Source organism: Bufo bufo, chromosome 5 (assembly GCF_905171765.1).
Source record: "Bufo bufo chromosome 5, aBufBuf1.1, whole genome shotgun sequence".
Lineage (NCBI taxonomy): Eukaryota > Metazoa > Chordata > Amphibia > Anura > Bufonidae > Bufo > Bufo bufo.
The window spans coordinates 535,804,172-535,817,246 of record NC_053393.1 but is presented as its reverse complement, the minus strand read 5'-3'; the positions used below and the strand labels follow the sequence as shown (position 1 = coordinate 535,817,246).

Here is a 13,075-nt window from a genome sequence, read left to right as displayed (position 1 = left end):
ACCTCCAATGGATGCTACTGTATGAGCATATATAGCAGCAAAAAGACTAAAAGTAAAACGGATACCGCACAAATGGCTACATGCCTCTGAGTCGAATAGTGCAGCAGACTGTAGAAAGGGGCCGGATAAATGCAGAGATCTCCTAGATACATTTTGGTGACCACAGCCATAGAGATCCATGTTAATAGTCTGGCTATCCGCTGCCACCACTAGGGGGAGCACACTACATATGGATTTATACAGATCCGATTGAGCTGAATAGTTCTGTATGCAGCGAAGTCCTAAAGCTCCCCCTAGTGGAGACTGCAGAAAGCCATCAAATGTATTATTCATATTTATAGCTATACAAGAGATTCGGGGGATCTACACATGATTAACTCAACTAAAGAACAGTTGAAAGAGAAGGTGGTTTGTTTTTTGGAACGTCAGAGTATGGACCTAAACAGCATCGAGACACTGTGAAATGAGCTGAAGAGGGATGTGCAAAAGCAAGACATCCCAGTAAGGGAGCAATTCACACGCCTGTGAGTGTTTTGGGGTCCACAAACTGTGGATAACAGCCATTTGCTCGCCGCATCACGGTGCGGAACCACTGACTTGGTATGGGACATGTTCTATCTTTTGCAGCGCAGCCGCACAGATGCGGAAACACGTAGAAGCCCTTCCGTGTGGCTTGCAATGCAAAAGATAGGACATGTCCTATACTTCACCACGGAACCCATTAAAGTCGATGGGTCTGCACTGTGATGCGGCATGCACGCGGGCGGTATCCGCGTCTTGCGGACCGCAAAACATTTACGGTCGCGTGAATGCACCCTTAAAATGAAGAACGGAAGCAGATTAGCGGGAGGAATGGTTCAAAATTCCTCCTCAACGCTATGCGAATATTATCTAGGGCGAAAGTCAATCTTTGGTGGAGCCGATCCACTGGAAAAGGGAATACACCGATGATTGCATTCACCTACCTGTTTGTGCGCTATTAGGTCGGTTGCATTGTGTTTGTCCGTATTTGTGAACACATTTTATTAGCAATCGAGGCAGAAATCAATGCATTTCCAAAGGGTTCACTTACTTTTTCTTGCATTATTATAGTCCTATGCCAAATACAGAGCTGCTCAACCGAGGATCCTCAGCATTTTCACCCTTACATTATGGTGAAAGAAAATGAATGGGAGTAAAGGAAAAAAATATCATCGAAATAAAATGCCAGCATTAAATCAGTGCACGGCTTTTCATGTCTAGACTGAGGCAGGAAAGGTTAGGGATCCTTCAGCGCATCCCTTCCCGTGGTCAAAGGCGCATTTCTCAGGGAGCCCTACCGACTGCTTTCCTCCCTGGACTTAATGTGGCAGCTGACGGATTACGGCATTTTGAGGAAACCACAGAGCGGTAATTTCGACGGCTATCTGGGCGAAAGCAATTCTATGATTCAGGAGAACTACTGCATTTATGAGAATTGGGGAAAGTCGGACAGCAGCGAGCGCGCTTTGCTTAGTGTGCTCGGTTTAGGAAATGTGTTTGATGCGAAACAAATCAGCGCCGTAAAAGATTGATGCAAAGAATGTGAGGAATTAAAGCAAAACAACTGCAACATTTTACGCCGGACTACCAGTCATTCATTGAAGAATTCCAGTTTTCTTTTCCTCCGGGGAACAACATTAAAACCATGTATATCGATTACATAAAAAATGCAGACAGAGCAATAGTTTCATAGTGGTCCCAGTACCTGCGGGTCTGCTCTGGAGAAGGGATTGTGCACCCCAAAATGCATCATGTATCCAAACTAAATGGAAATTTCTTGGATTCAAGATAGAAAGTTTCCCTGGAGCTTTCCTCACGACTACTGACGAAGGATTCCTGTGACGATTGCCTGACACCTGCAGCTGACAACTCCATTGCCACCATATATGTGATCCGAGTTGCAGTGTTTATCACATCAACACAAGGTGAGAACAAACTCTCCGTTTTTTCCCCCATTTACACGCCTATACCTTATGTTACTACCCTACATAGATCCCTGAAAAGAGATCGCTAAAAACACTAATAAGAAGAAATAGGACTGTTTTTTTTTCCCCTCTAGGAAATTCATGTGGGCATTCGTGCTTCAATACCATCTTCTAGGGTACCAATACTCAATTAAATAAAGAAAAACAATCATAGCTGCAAAAGGCAGAGCTTGAGTAATACCTTTTAGATGTGGATGTAAAAAATTATAACTACTATAATACTGCTCCTATGTACAAGAATATATCTACTATAATACTGCTCCTATGTACAAGAATATAAATACTATAATACTGCTCCTATGTACAAGAATATAACTACTGTAATACTGCTCCTATGTACAAGAATATAACTACTATAATACTGCTCCTATGTACAAGAATATAACTACTATAATACTGCTCCTATGTACAAGAATATAACTACTATAATACTGCCTCCTATGTACAAGAATATATCTACTATAATACTGCTCCTATGTACAAGTATATAACTACTATAATACTGCCTCCTATGTACAAGAATATAACTACTATAATACTCCTCCTATGTACAAGAATATAACTACTATAATACTGCCTCCTATGTACAAGAATATATCTACTATAATACTGCTCCTATGTACAAGAATATAAATACTATAATACTGCTCCTATGTACAAGAATATAACTACTATAATACTGCCTCCTATGTACAAGAATATAACTACTATAATACTGCTCCTATGTACAAGAATATAACTACTATAAATAATACTGCTCCTATGTACAAGAATATAACTACTATAATACTGCTCCTATGTACAAGAATATAACTACTATAATACTGCTCCTATGTACAAGAATACAACTACTATAATACTGCTCCTATGTACAAGAATATAACTGCTATAATACTGCTCCTATGTACAAGAATATAACTACTATAATACTGCTCCTATGTACAAGAATATAACTACTATAATACTGCTCCTATGTACAAGAATATAACTACTATAATACTGCTCCTATGTACAAGAATATAACTACTATAATACTGCTCCTATGTACAAGAATACAACTACTATAATACTGCTCCTATGTACAAGAATATAACTGCTATAATACTTCCTCCTATATACAAGAATATAACTACTATAATACTGCTCCTATGTACAAGAATATAACTACTATAATACTGTCTCCAGTGTACAAGAATATAACTACTATAATACTGCTCCTATGTACAAGAATATAACTACTATAATACTGCTCCTATGTACAAGAATATAACTACTATAATACTGCCTCCTATGTACAAGAATATAACTACTATAATACTGCTCCTATGTGCAAGAATATACCTACTATAATACTGTTTCTATGTACAAGAATATAACTACTATAATACTGCTTCTATGTACAAGAATGTAACTGCTATAATACTGCCTCCTATGTACAAGAATATAACAGCTATAATACTGCTCCTATGTACAAGAATATAACTACTATAATACTGCTCCTATGTACAAGAATATAACTACTATAATACTGCTCCTATGTATAAGAATATAACTACTATAATACTGCTCCTATGTACAAGAATATAACTACTATAATACTGCTCCTATGTACAAGAATATAACTACTATAATACTGCTCCTATGTACAAGAATATAACTACTATAATACTGCTCCTATGTATAAGAATATAACTACTATAATACTGCTCCTATGTACAAGTATATAACTATTATAATACTGCTCCTATGTACAAGAATATAACTACTATAATACTGCTCCCTATGTACAAGAATATAACTACTATAATACTGCCTCCTATGTACAAGAATATTACTACTATAATACTGCTCCTATGTACAAGAATATAACTGCTATAATACTGCCTCCTATGTACAAGAATATAACAGCTATAATACTGCTCCTATGTACAAGAATATAACTACTATAATACTGCTCCTATGTACAAGAATATAACTACTATAATACTGCTCCTATGTACAAGAATATAACTACTATAATACTGCTCCTATGTACAGAAATATAACTACTATAATACTGCTCCTATGTACAAGAATATAACTACTATAATACTCCTCCTATGTACAAGAATATAACTACTATAATACTGCTCCTATGTACAAGAATATAACTACTATAATACTCCTCCTATGTACAAGAATATAACTACTATAATAGTGCTCCTATGTACAAGAATATAACTACTATATTACTGCTTCTATGTACAAGAATATAACTACTATAATACTGCTCCTATGTACAGGAATATAACTACTATAATACTACCTCCTATGTACAAGGCTATAACTATTATAAAATTGTCCCTCTCTACAGACATGATTATATCTATTACATTAGGTACAGTATATACAGTAGGTACAGTATATACAGCTGACAGACAGGATCTGCTATAAATGAGGTTTCCTTGAAGCAGGAGGCTGAAGGTGCTAAATCACACAGAGCTATTCATTAATAGCCAGTGATCGGGAGCAGATGTGAGACACAAATGACTTCCAAGTATTGAAGACTGACCCATCAATTACAGAGTAACACAAATCTCATCAGTACAATGGAAATAAGTGAGTGCTGACAAGGACACAGCCAATGGACACTTCTCGTATTCCCCTAGGTTTCACCTGGCAATGAATAAGTGACCCCAGTCAATAAGGCCCTGGAGGTAAGAAGACGACCAAGAAAGCCCTTGGTAAGATGAAAGGGAAAGTTAATGAAAAGAAACGAGCGATCAATTTACAATGCAAAACACAACCAGGATCAATTAGAAATAAATCTTGATATTTATCATGCACCTGTCATATGGGCCTTAATTCAGTGCAACATGAGAGTCTGTATCACGTCTCATTAGGGTAGGATTGCTCGTGCCTCTTTGCCTACTCACCGGTACTCACTAAAAAGTGGGTCTCCAGTAAAGTTTATAGAAGACAGAAGAGAGGGGCTGGGGGGGGGATGATGCTGCAGGCTCTCTGCCTCTCTGTGAGACTCCAGCTGTGAGAGGGGGGAGGGAGCTCCACAGATGGAAGAAAGACGCAAAAGGAAGAATACCTAAAAAGTGGTTTCCCTGAATGCATCATCATATGGAGTTTTCAATGCACTTGCTTATATAGACAAAAGTATGTGAACCCCCTCATTATTATTGAATTCAGGTGTTTCAGCCATTGCAAAAGGATCATAAAATCAAGTACCCAGCCACAGACAAATACTGCTAGTAGTATGGGTCGTGCTGTGCTCACGGGATCTCAACTTACTATTATGTCACTCCGATCCCAGATGTTTGACCCCTGAGATGTCGTGGTCAATAGCAACTGTGCCATCTAAGGTGTAGGGGCTCTCCCTGTCAGTCCAACGGCTCCTAGTGTCTACTTCGTGGGGTGCGGATGGCTGCCTTGGCAGCCAGGGATCCTTACAAAGGCGTCCTGGTCTGCCCATTAGGTCATGACACAGGCGGTCAATAGAATACTGACAGTATATAATGGATTTGGAATAGTATGTATTAAGACAAAAAGTACATTGAAGTTTTATACCCCCTCAAATTTTTTATTTATAAACTAATTTGCTTTTTAAAAAAATGCTATCATAAAAATACATACGTATTTGCTACAAAGAAGATTACGATAGTTTTACATGGATCAATCCTGCTCCTCCAAAAATGAATAAAAGCTAATAAACAAAAAAATATAAAAACCTCATGGGTCTTGAAATACAGCAAAAAAATTAAAAAAAATAAACTTTTCTATAAAAGCAGTTTTTATTAGGGACTAATAAAAACCCCATACATATTGTGGGGTACTAGTCCGCATAATAAATACAAGAGGGTTTTTTTGGCCTTTGGCAAAAGAAAAAAAAAAGAAAAAGAAAAAAAAACACAAAACACTGCCTGCATTGTATTTTTTCATTCTCCCCCCCCCCCCCGTCCCTAAGCCAGTAAAAAATGAATTAAAGCTGATCAATACATTATATGTACACCAAAATGGTTCCATTGAAATATCAAAACATAACTCATCACAAACAACTCCTCATATGGCCGTATCGACAAAAAAACTTTTTTTTAATGGTCGCCCTCCTAAACTAGTTGCGCCCAGGATCGCCGTATGAGCCGAGCCTAAAGCATGTTATCATTGGACTCTGGAACAGGTGAGACGTGTCCCCTGGAGAAATGAAGTACCTCTCGTGGTCGCAAAAGGAGTACAAAACCATATTAACATGGTTTTGGAAGGGGGTGTCTGCAGATGTCATGGTCAGGGGTTCACATACTTTTGGCCATACAGTGTATGTATCTGCCTAATAATGGAACCTTGTGATTCAGGGGCTGAAGACCAAATATGTGGTACCTGACAAGGTTCTCATTGTCTCCAATGCCTTTACACGACGCACATTCGGTTCTTGGGTCTTCCGATTTAAGCCTTTTTTGTAGCGCCATGGGTTGTCTTCTCCGCCTCTCCCTCCCAATCCGTTCCTGACAAAACGATAAAGATACAGAGTGTGAGGAATACAACAGAACCACATGAAGGCGGCAGGAGATTTCTACAGGCTCCTTATATAAACCTGTAACCCTCACCTCGGGTTTGTCTTCTTCAAGCAGGTAGCTTCTCTTCCTCTTCTGGCCTCTGGTTCTCTGAAACAAAAATGAAGGTTTGAGGACACGTCATCAAAATACAGAACTGGATGATGAAAGTTCTGCACATTTAAGAACTTTGGGGGCAATAGGACATCTGGCGTTAAAAAGTTACATAACCCTGCAACTTTTTAAATGTCATTGTGACTTTCTTTTTAAGTCGCAACTGCTATTTTTAGGTCGCCCTCGCCAGTGGTTGTGGTTAGGGTGGGCCCTTTGGTCCCAGCACTTTTAGCATTATTACACCAGAAACTGCATAAATTATTATTGGAATCTATGCCAGTTGCAAGCTGGTGTAGATGTTAACCTAGTGCACAGACTACCAGAGGAGGCATCTCTGCTTGCCATCAGTGAGTTAGAAACCTTCCAACAATGCCTCTAAAAACCAGTGGAGTCCAGATAGCGAAAAGGAAAGTAATCGGCTATATCCACACCGCCGCGCCGCTGGCAGAGGATCGGGGCCTCCACGGAATGCCAGATCTAGCAAAACATTCTGGCTCCCTCCCATATCTCACGATTCCCTCTCTCTACCCTCCAGTCTATCTATTCCAACTTCTCTCCATCATCTCATCTCTCTCCTTCTCTATCTCCCCATCTCTCTCTATTGTCATTTCTATCCTTTCATCTCTTTATTTCTCTATCCTCCCATCCTCTATTACTCTCTCCATCCCCCATCTCTCTCTATCCACCTTCTCTATCATCCTTTCTCTCTCCATTGCTCTTACTTGCTTTCCATCTCTCTATTCCTATATCCTTCGACCCCTCTGTTCTTCTCTATCTTCCCATCTCTATCTCTTTCCATTCCTATTCAATCTTTATCCCATCATCTCTCTATTCTCCCATCCCTCTTTATTCCTCTCATCCTCTATCCTTCCATCTAACTATTCCTCTCTACCCTCCAGTCTCTTTATTCATATTCTTTTATCGCCCGGGTCCTCTCTTTATCTATCTCTGTTCTTTATTTTCCCATCCCTTCCACTCTTCTATCCCCCATCTCTCTTTCCTTTTCTATCCTCCCATTTCTCTATTCCTCTTTATGTTCTTCTTTATCTTTCCATCTCTCTCTGTTCCTCATGTTGTCCTTCTCTGTCCTCCCATCTCTCTGTTCTTCTCCATCTTCCAATCTCTTTCCATTCCTCTATCCTTGTCCATACCCCATCTCTATTTTCTTCTCACTATCTTCTCTCATCTCTCTCGGTTCCATCTTTCTATTCCTCTCTTTATTCTTCTCTATCCTCCCATCTCTCTCAATTCCTCTCCATGTTCCCATCTCCATCATTCTCTATACCCTCCTCCACTTTCTTTCCATTTTTCTCCCTAAAATACCTTCTTTTTCTATTCCCATCACTAATTCTCTCACTATTCCTCATTTCTCACCTCCGGTCTTTCTGTTCTTACTCATCCCCTAGTTTTCCCTTTCAACCAACATGCCACCCCTAATCAGGAAGTAGGGGGAGGAAGCATTTAGTTGGTGTTATTTTATCTAATACAGATCCCATAAATGTGCTTAAAGGGGTTCTCCCACAAACAAATATTCTACAGTTTTCAAACCAGCACCTGTATCTGATTTGTTTTGTAATTTGCATGTAATAAAAAATTTATCATAGCCAGTGAGTTATTCAATACAAAGTATCTGTAAAGCGCCACCTGCTGTTAGTTTTTTTTATTTCTTTGTCCTGTTCACTTTGACGGCCGCACATGCTCAGTTTCATCCTTCAACTGCCTCCTGAGCTGTGATAGGCAGAGCATGGACACACCCCCTGAGCTGTGATAGGCAGAGCATGGACACACCCCCTGAGCTGTGATAGGCAGAGCATGGACACACCCCCTGAGCTGTGATAGGCAGAGCATGGACACACCCCCTGAGCTGTGATAGGCAGAGCATGGACACACCCCCTGAGCTGTGATAGGCAGAGCATGGACACGCCCCCTTAGCTGTAGCTATAGCTGTAGATATAAATCTAGCCGAGCAATAAATGTGAAGATGTCTGGTTCTATGCGAGGTCCAGGGCTGGTTCTAGCTTTGTTAGAAAGAGATTGTCATGTTCTATATGATGTCTGATTTTCATTTATTACATTAGTTATGGGATAACCCCGTTAAATAAAGTGCTATGTCTGGCAAAACATCATCCTTCAAAGGACATCTGCTGATGTGGCCTATAAAACTGTCTGACCTGTTAAGACTACTTTCACATCCACATTTTCTTTCCGGCAGAGGATCTCAAAAACGCAGGAAAATGCTTCAGTTTTGTCGCCGTTCATTGTAAATGCATTCCATTCTGGTTTGCTGCTTTCCCATGACGGACATATAACCGCTGCAAGCAGCGTTTTTGTGTGCAACATGGGAAACGGAACATGCACGACATCCGGCACGAAAAACCATGTAAGTCAATGGTGCCAGATCAGTTTTATTCAGACACAAAAAAGCGGATCTGGCGCCTATTGTCTTAAAATGGTTTTAGTGCCGTATCCAGAATGTTCATTTTCGATATAATACAACCGTATACATTCTGAACGGGTGCATCGGTTTGTATTATTCAAACGGATGCGTTTTACTGGGAGATCCCCTTTTTTGAGATCCCCTGCCGGATCTCAAAACCAGACGGCAAAAACGCAGATGTGAAAGTTGCTTTACAAGTGCGCTTGGCAGCTGAAGGCATCTGTGTTCGTCCCATGTTCATATGTGCCCGCATTGCTGAGAAAAATGATGTTTTATTATATGCGAATGAGCCTCTAGGAGCAACTTACTCCTAGAGACTCTGCAACTGCCGCGCCCTCTGCACCCCGATTGACAGAACCACGCAATGAAAATGTGACCACTCCTGGCCCTAACTTCTCCTAAAGTCAATCAAAGTGCAGAAAAAGTGGAGCTTCTAGGCGTAAAGGGAACGCCCCCGTTGCACAGAGACTCATTTGCATATACAAAATCATCATTTTTATCAGCAATGTGGGCACATATGAACAAGGGACCAACACAGATGTCTTCAGCTGCCAAGTGCACATGCAGCAGGTCAGCCAGTGTCATAGGTACAAAACTGCTGACAGATGCCCTTTAACTGTACAGGAAGCGCTGTACAGCAGACTGCCCCTCCATGTTACACAGACTTGTTTTCCAGGAAACCTGTAAAAAAGGAATGACCGCTCATACAGATTCGGGAGGAAATTTCCAACGCAGGGTGGACTGTGCATGACACCAGAGATGGTGGGGGTTATCATAACACAACCTGGGAAACAAGGTTGCAAAGGAACCGGCAACTATGAAAAAGGAGACATTCATTGGGAAAGCTTTCGGCAGGTTATCCTAAATGAATCCTGCGTCATAACACGGCCGGAAAATAATGATTTCATTTAATTTATTTTCAAGCCTTCAAGGGCTTTAAACACGGCATCTTACATCCAGTAAAGAGAGTCCATAAAAACGAAAGAAGATTGTTGGGGATTAAAACTTATTACATTTGAGGCAGAGTTGAAAAAAAATAAAAAAATAAAATACTTAATATTTGGCGGCGACATAAAAAAAAATGCAGCGAATATACGAAGAGAAAGCAGAAAGTGGCTTCAAACTTAATTTAATTACAGTTCAGATCCTCGTGGTCCTGCTATAAATCAGATTCCTGAGCGGAGTGGAAATGATGTCGTGTTCATGGCGGAGGCCGCGTTAGGCGAGGGGGAGACTAAAGGACGGTTTTCTATGGAAGAACTTAATTACTTATCAGAACTTTATGTTTCTGTTACAAAAATACGGAATGGTAGGTGTGCGCCGAAACGAGAGGCTCAAACAAAACCATTCTCAGGGTCTATAATAATGCTTCCATGTTGCACCCCTGTATATCTCAGCTATCTCCATGTTCACACTGAGAAGTTAACGACTTCCTCCTATAAAGGGGTCGCCCAACAAAGAAATCTAGATTTTTTTAAACCTGCACCTGGATCTGGATTCTTTCCTAATTACAGTGAATGCAGCGGTCCCCGGGCTCTGTATCCTGCTCCTCTGCCGTCGGCTGGGCTGTGGCGGTGTACAGCGTGAGGGCGCTCTGTGACCTCACGCTCTGCGTGTCGGGTCACAGCACAGTCAACAGCAGGAAAGCGCTGGAGGCGAGGAGCGGTGGCGTCCGGAGCAGGAGAGGTCAGTGGATTTTTTATTTTATGTGATCTGAGGCTGATCTAAGGCATGAGGGCTTATCTGAGGCCTGGGGGGGGTCTGATCTGAGGCCTGGGGGGGGGGGTTCTGATCTGAGACCTGGGGGGCGGGGTCTGATCTGAGGCCTGGGGGGGGGTCTGATCTGAGGCCTGGGGGGGGTCTAATGTGAGGCCTGGGGGGAGTCTGATCTGAGGCCTGGGGGGGGTCTGATCTGAGGCCTGGGGGGGGTCTGATCTGAGGCCTGGGGGGGGGGGGTCTGATCTGAGGCCGGGGGGGGGGTCTGATCTGAGGCCGGGGGGGGGGTCTGATCTGAGGCCGGGGGGGGGGGTCTGATCTGAGGCCGGGGGGGGGGGGGGGGGGTCTGATCTGAGGCCGGGGGGGGGGGTCTGATCTGAGGCCTAGGGGGTTTGATCTGAGGCCTGGGGGGGGGTCTGATCTGAGGCCTGGAGGGGTCTGATCTGAGGCCTGGGGGGGGTCTGATCTGAGGCCTGGGGGGGGTCTGATCTGAGGCCTGGGGGGGGTCTGATCTGAGGCCTGATCTGAGGTCTTATTTATATTGGGGCTCTTATTTGAGGTCCGATTGGGGGTCACTCACATTGGGGTCTAAGCTGAGGTCTGAGTTTAGGTCTTATTGGGGTCTTATTAACATTGGGGGTCTGATCTGAGGTTTTATTGAGGCTCTTATTAACCTTGGGGGTCTGATTGCTGGTCTGATCTGAGGTCTACTGAAAAATAATTTTTCTTATTGTCCTAGTCTAAAAGTTAGGTGTGTCTTATTGGGCGAAAATGTTGAATTAAAAATTTAGCATAACCACTGACATTCAAAAAAATGTATCTGCATAGCGCCACTTGCTGCTTGTTCTTTTAGTTAATTCTCTGTCTACCCGAGGTCGCACATGCTCAGTTCATCTATCAACTGGCACTTGCTGTATCCACTGTAAGAAACTGTGACCGTTCCAAAGAGCTGCAGGTGAACGGACACGTCCCTGAGCTGTGATGGAGAGAGGGGTGCAGCAGAAAGCATATGACCCCTGAGCTGCGATAGGGAGAGAGCTGCTGTAGAAAAGACATGACCCCTGAGCTGCGATAGGGAGAGAGCTTCTGCAGAAAAGACATGACCCCTGAGCTGTGATAGGGAGAGAGCTGCAGCCGAATGGACATGCCCTCTGAGCTGCGAGTAAGGACACACTCCCTGAGTTGTGATAGGGAGAGAACATGCCCCTAATCTGTGACGGGGAGAGAACTGCAGCAGAACTGACACGCCCGAGCTGTGACAGGGAGAAGGCATGTGCGCACTGCGTGTGCAGTCTCCTCATACAGCTGATCGGCGGGGGTGCTGGGTGTCGGACCCCCGCCGATCTGATATTGATGACCTATCTTGAGGATAGGTCATCAATAGTAAGAGTCCGGACAACTCCTTTAAAGTTGGTATTAACACATTCACTGCTCAAAACCCAAGTTCCTACTATTACCCCCTGAAAAGCTTGCACAAGATTAGAAAAACATGTATTTTTTTTTCAGATACAGCGCCTCACCTGTCCATGGGTTGAGTCTGGTATTACAGCTCAGCTCCTTTGAAGTGAATGGTGGCGAGCTGCAATATCAGACATCACCTATGGACGCAAGTGGTCCTGTTTTTGGTGACAGCCATTTCTTTTTAATCCCTTGAATAAACGTAAAGGGATTTTCCAGGATATTAATACCCCTTATTGCCCTAACCTCGGGATTGGTGGATCGGCTGTATGAAAAGGCTGCGATGCTTGCGACCAGTGTTGCGGCCTCCTCGCAGCTTACCAAACACAGAGCTGTCTACTGTAAAGTGGCTGTGGCTGGAATTGCAGCGAGGGCCCATTCACATGAATTGGACTTAGCTGCAAATACGCCAAGTGACCAGGAAGAGGCTGTGGCTCCGGAGTGCCGCAGCCTTGGCCGGGAGTTGGACCCCCCCTCGATCGGATATTAACCTATCCTGAGGGTATGGACGTCCCAGAGACATTACCTTTGGCCTTTCTGACCACTAGGGTGGAAAAATATTTTTTTCATGTCATGGGGTAAGGAAAACCTATAGGTTCCCCTAATTTATCTAGACATTTACTGTCTATTGTATAGATACTTATAAGAGCTCTGTATGTTTATATAAAGCCGTTTTGGATCCCCCGATTTGAAGGGAAAAGTGGCCCGGTTTAGCTTCGACCGTAACGGCTGGACCACTGATTTCAATAAATACTTTTGATGATATTTCAAAAATGAACTCCTACAGTAGGGGCTACGAGATCATC

General features: G+C 42.5%; 1 protein-coding gene across 8 annotated transcripts in view; it reads right to left on the bottom strand.

The window, feature by feature from the left end:
- Positions 1-13,075, bottom strand: part of PHF14 (PHD finger protein 14) — a 228,419-nt gene that overhangs the window by 109,999 nt on the left and 105,345 nt on the right. For all 8 annotated transcript variants that reach the window (XR_005778875.1, XM_040431267.1, XM_040431269.1 and 5 more), the window contains 2 exons: positions 6,599-6,655; positions 6,372-6,496 (listed from right to left, as the gene is read on the bottom strand). Coding sequence is in view for 7 of the 8 variants with exons in the window: in XM_040431267.1 (XP_040287201.1) it covers positions 6,372-6,496; positions 6,599-6,655 (182 nt within the window). In the remaining variant the exon portion in view is untranslated. The remainder of the gene's footprint in view (positions 1-6,371; positions 6,497-6,598; positions 6,656-13,075) is intronic.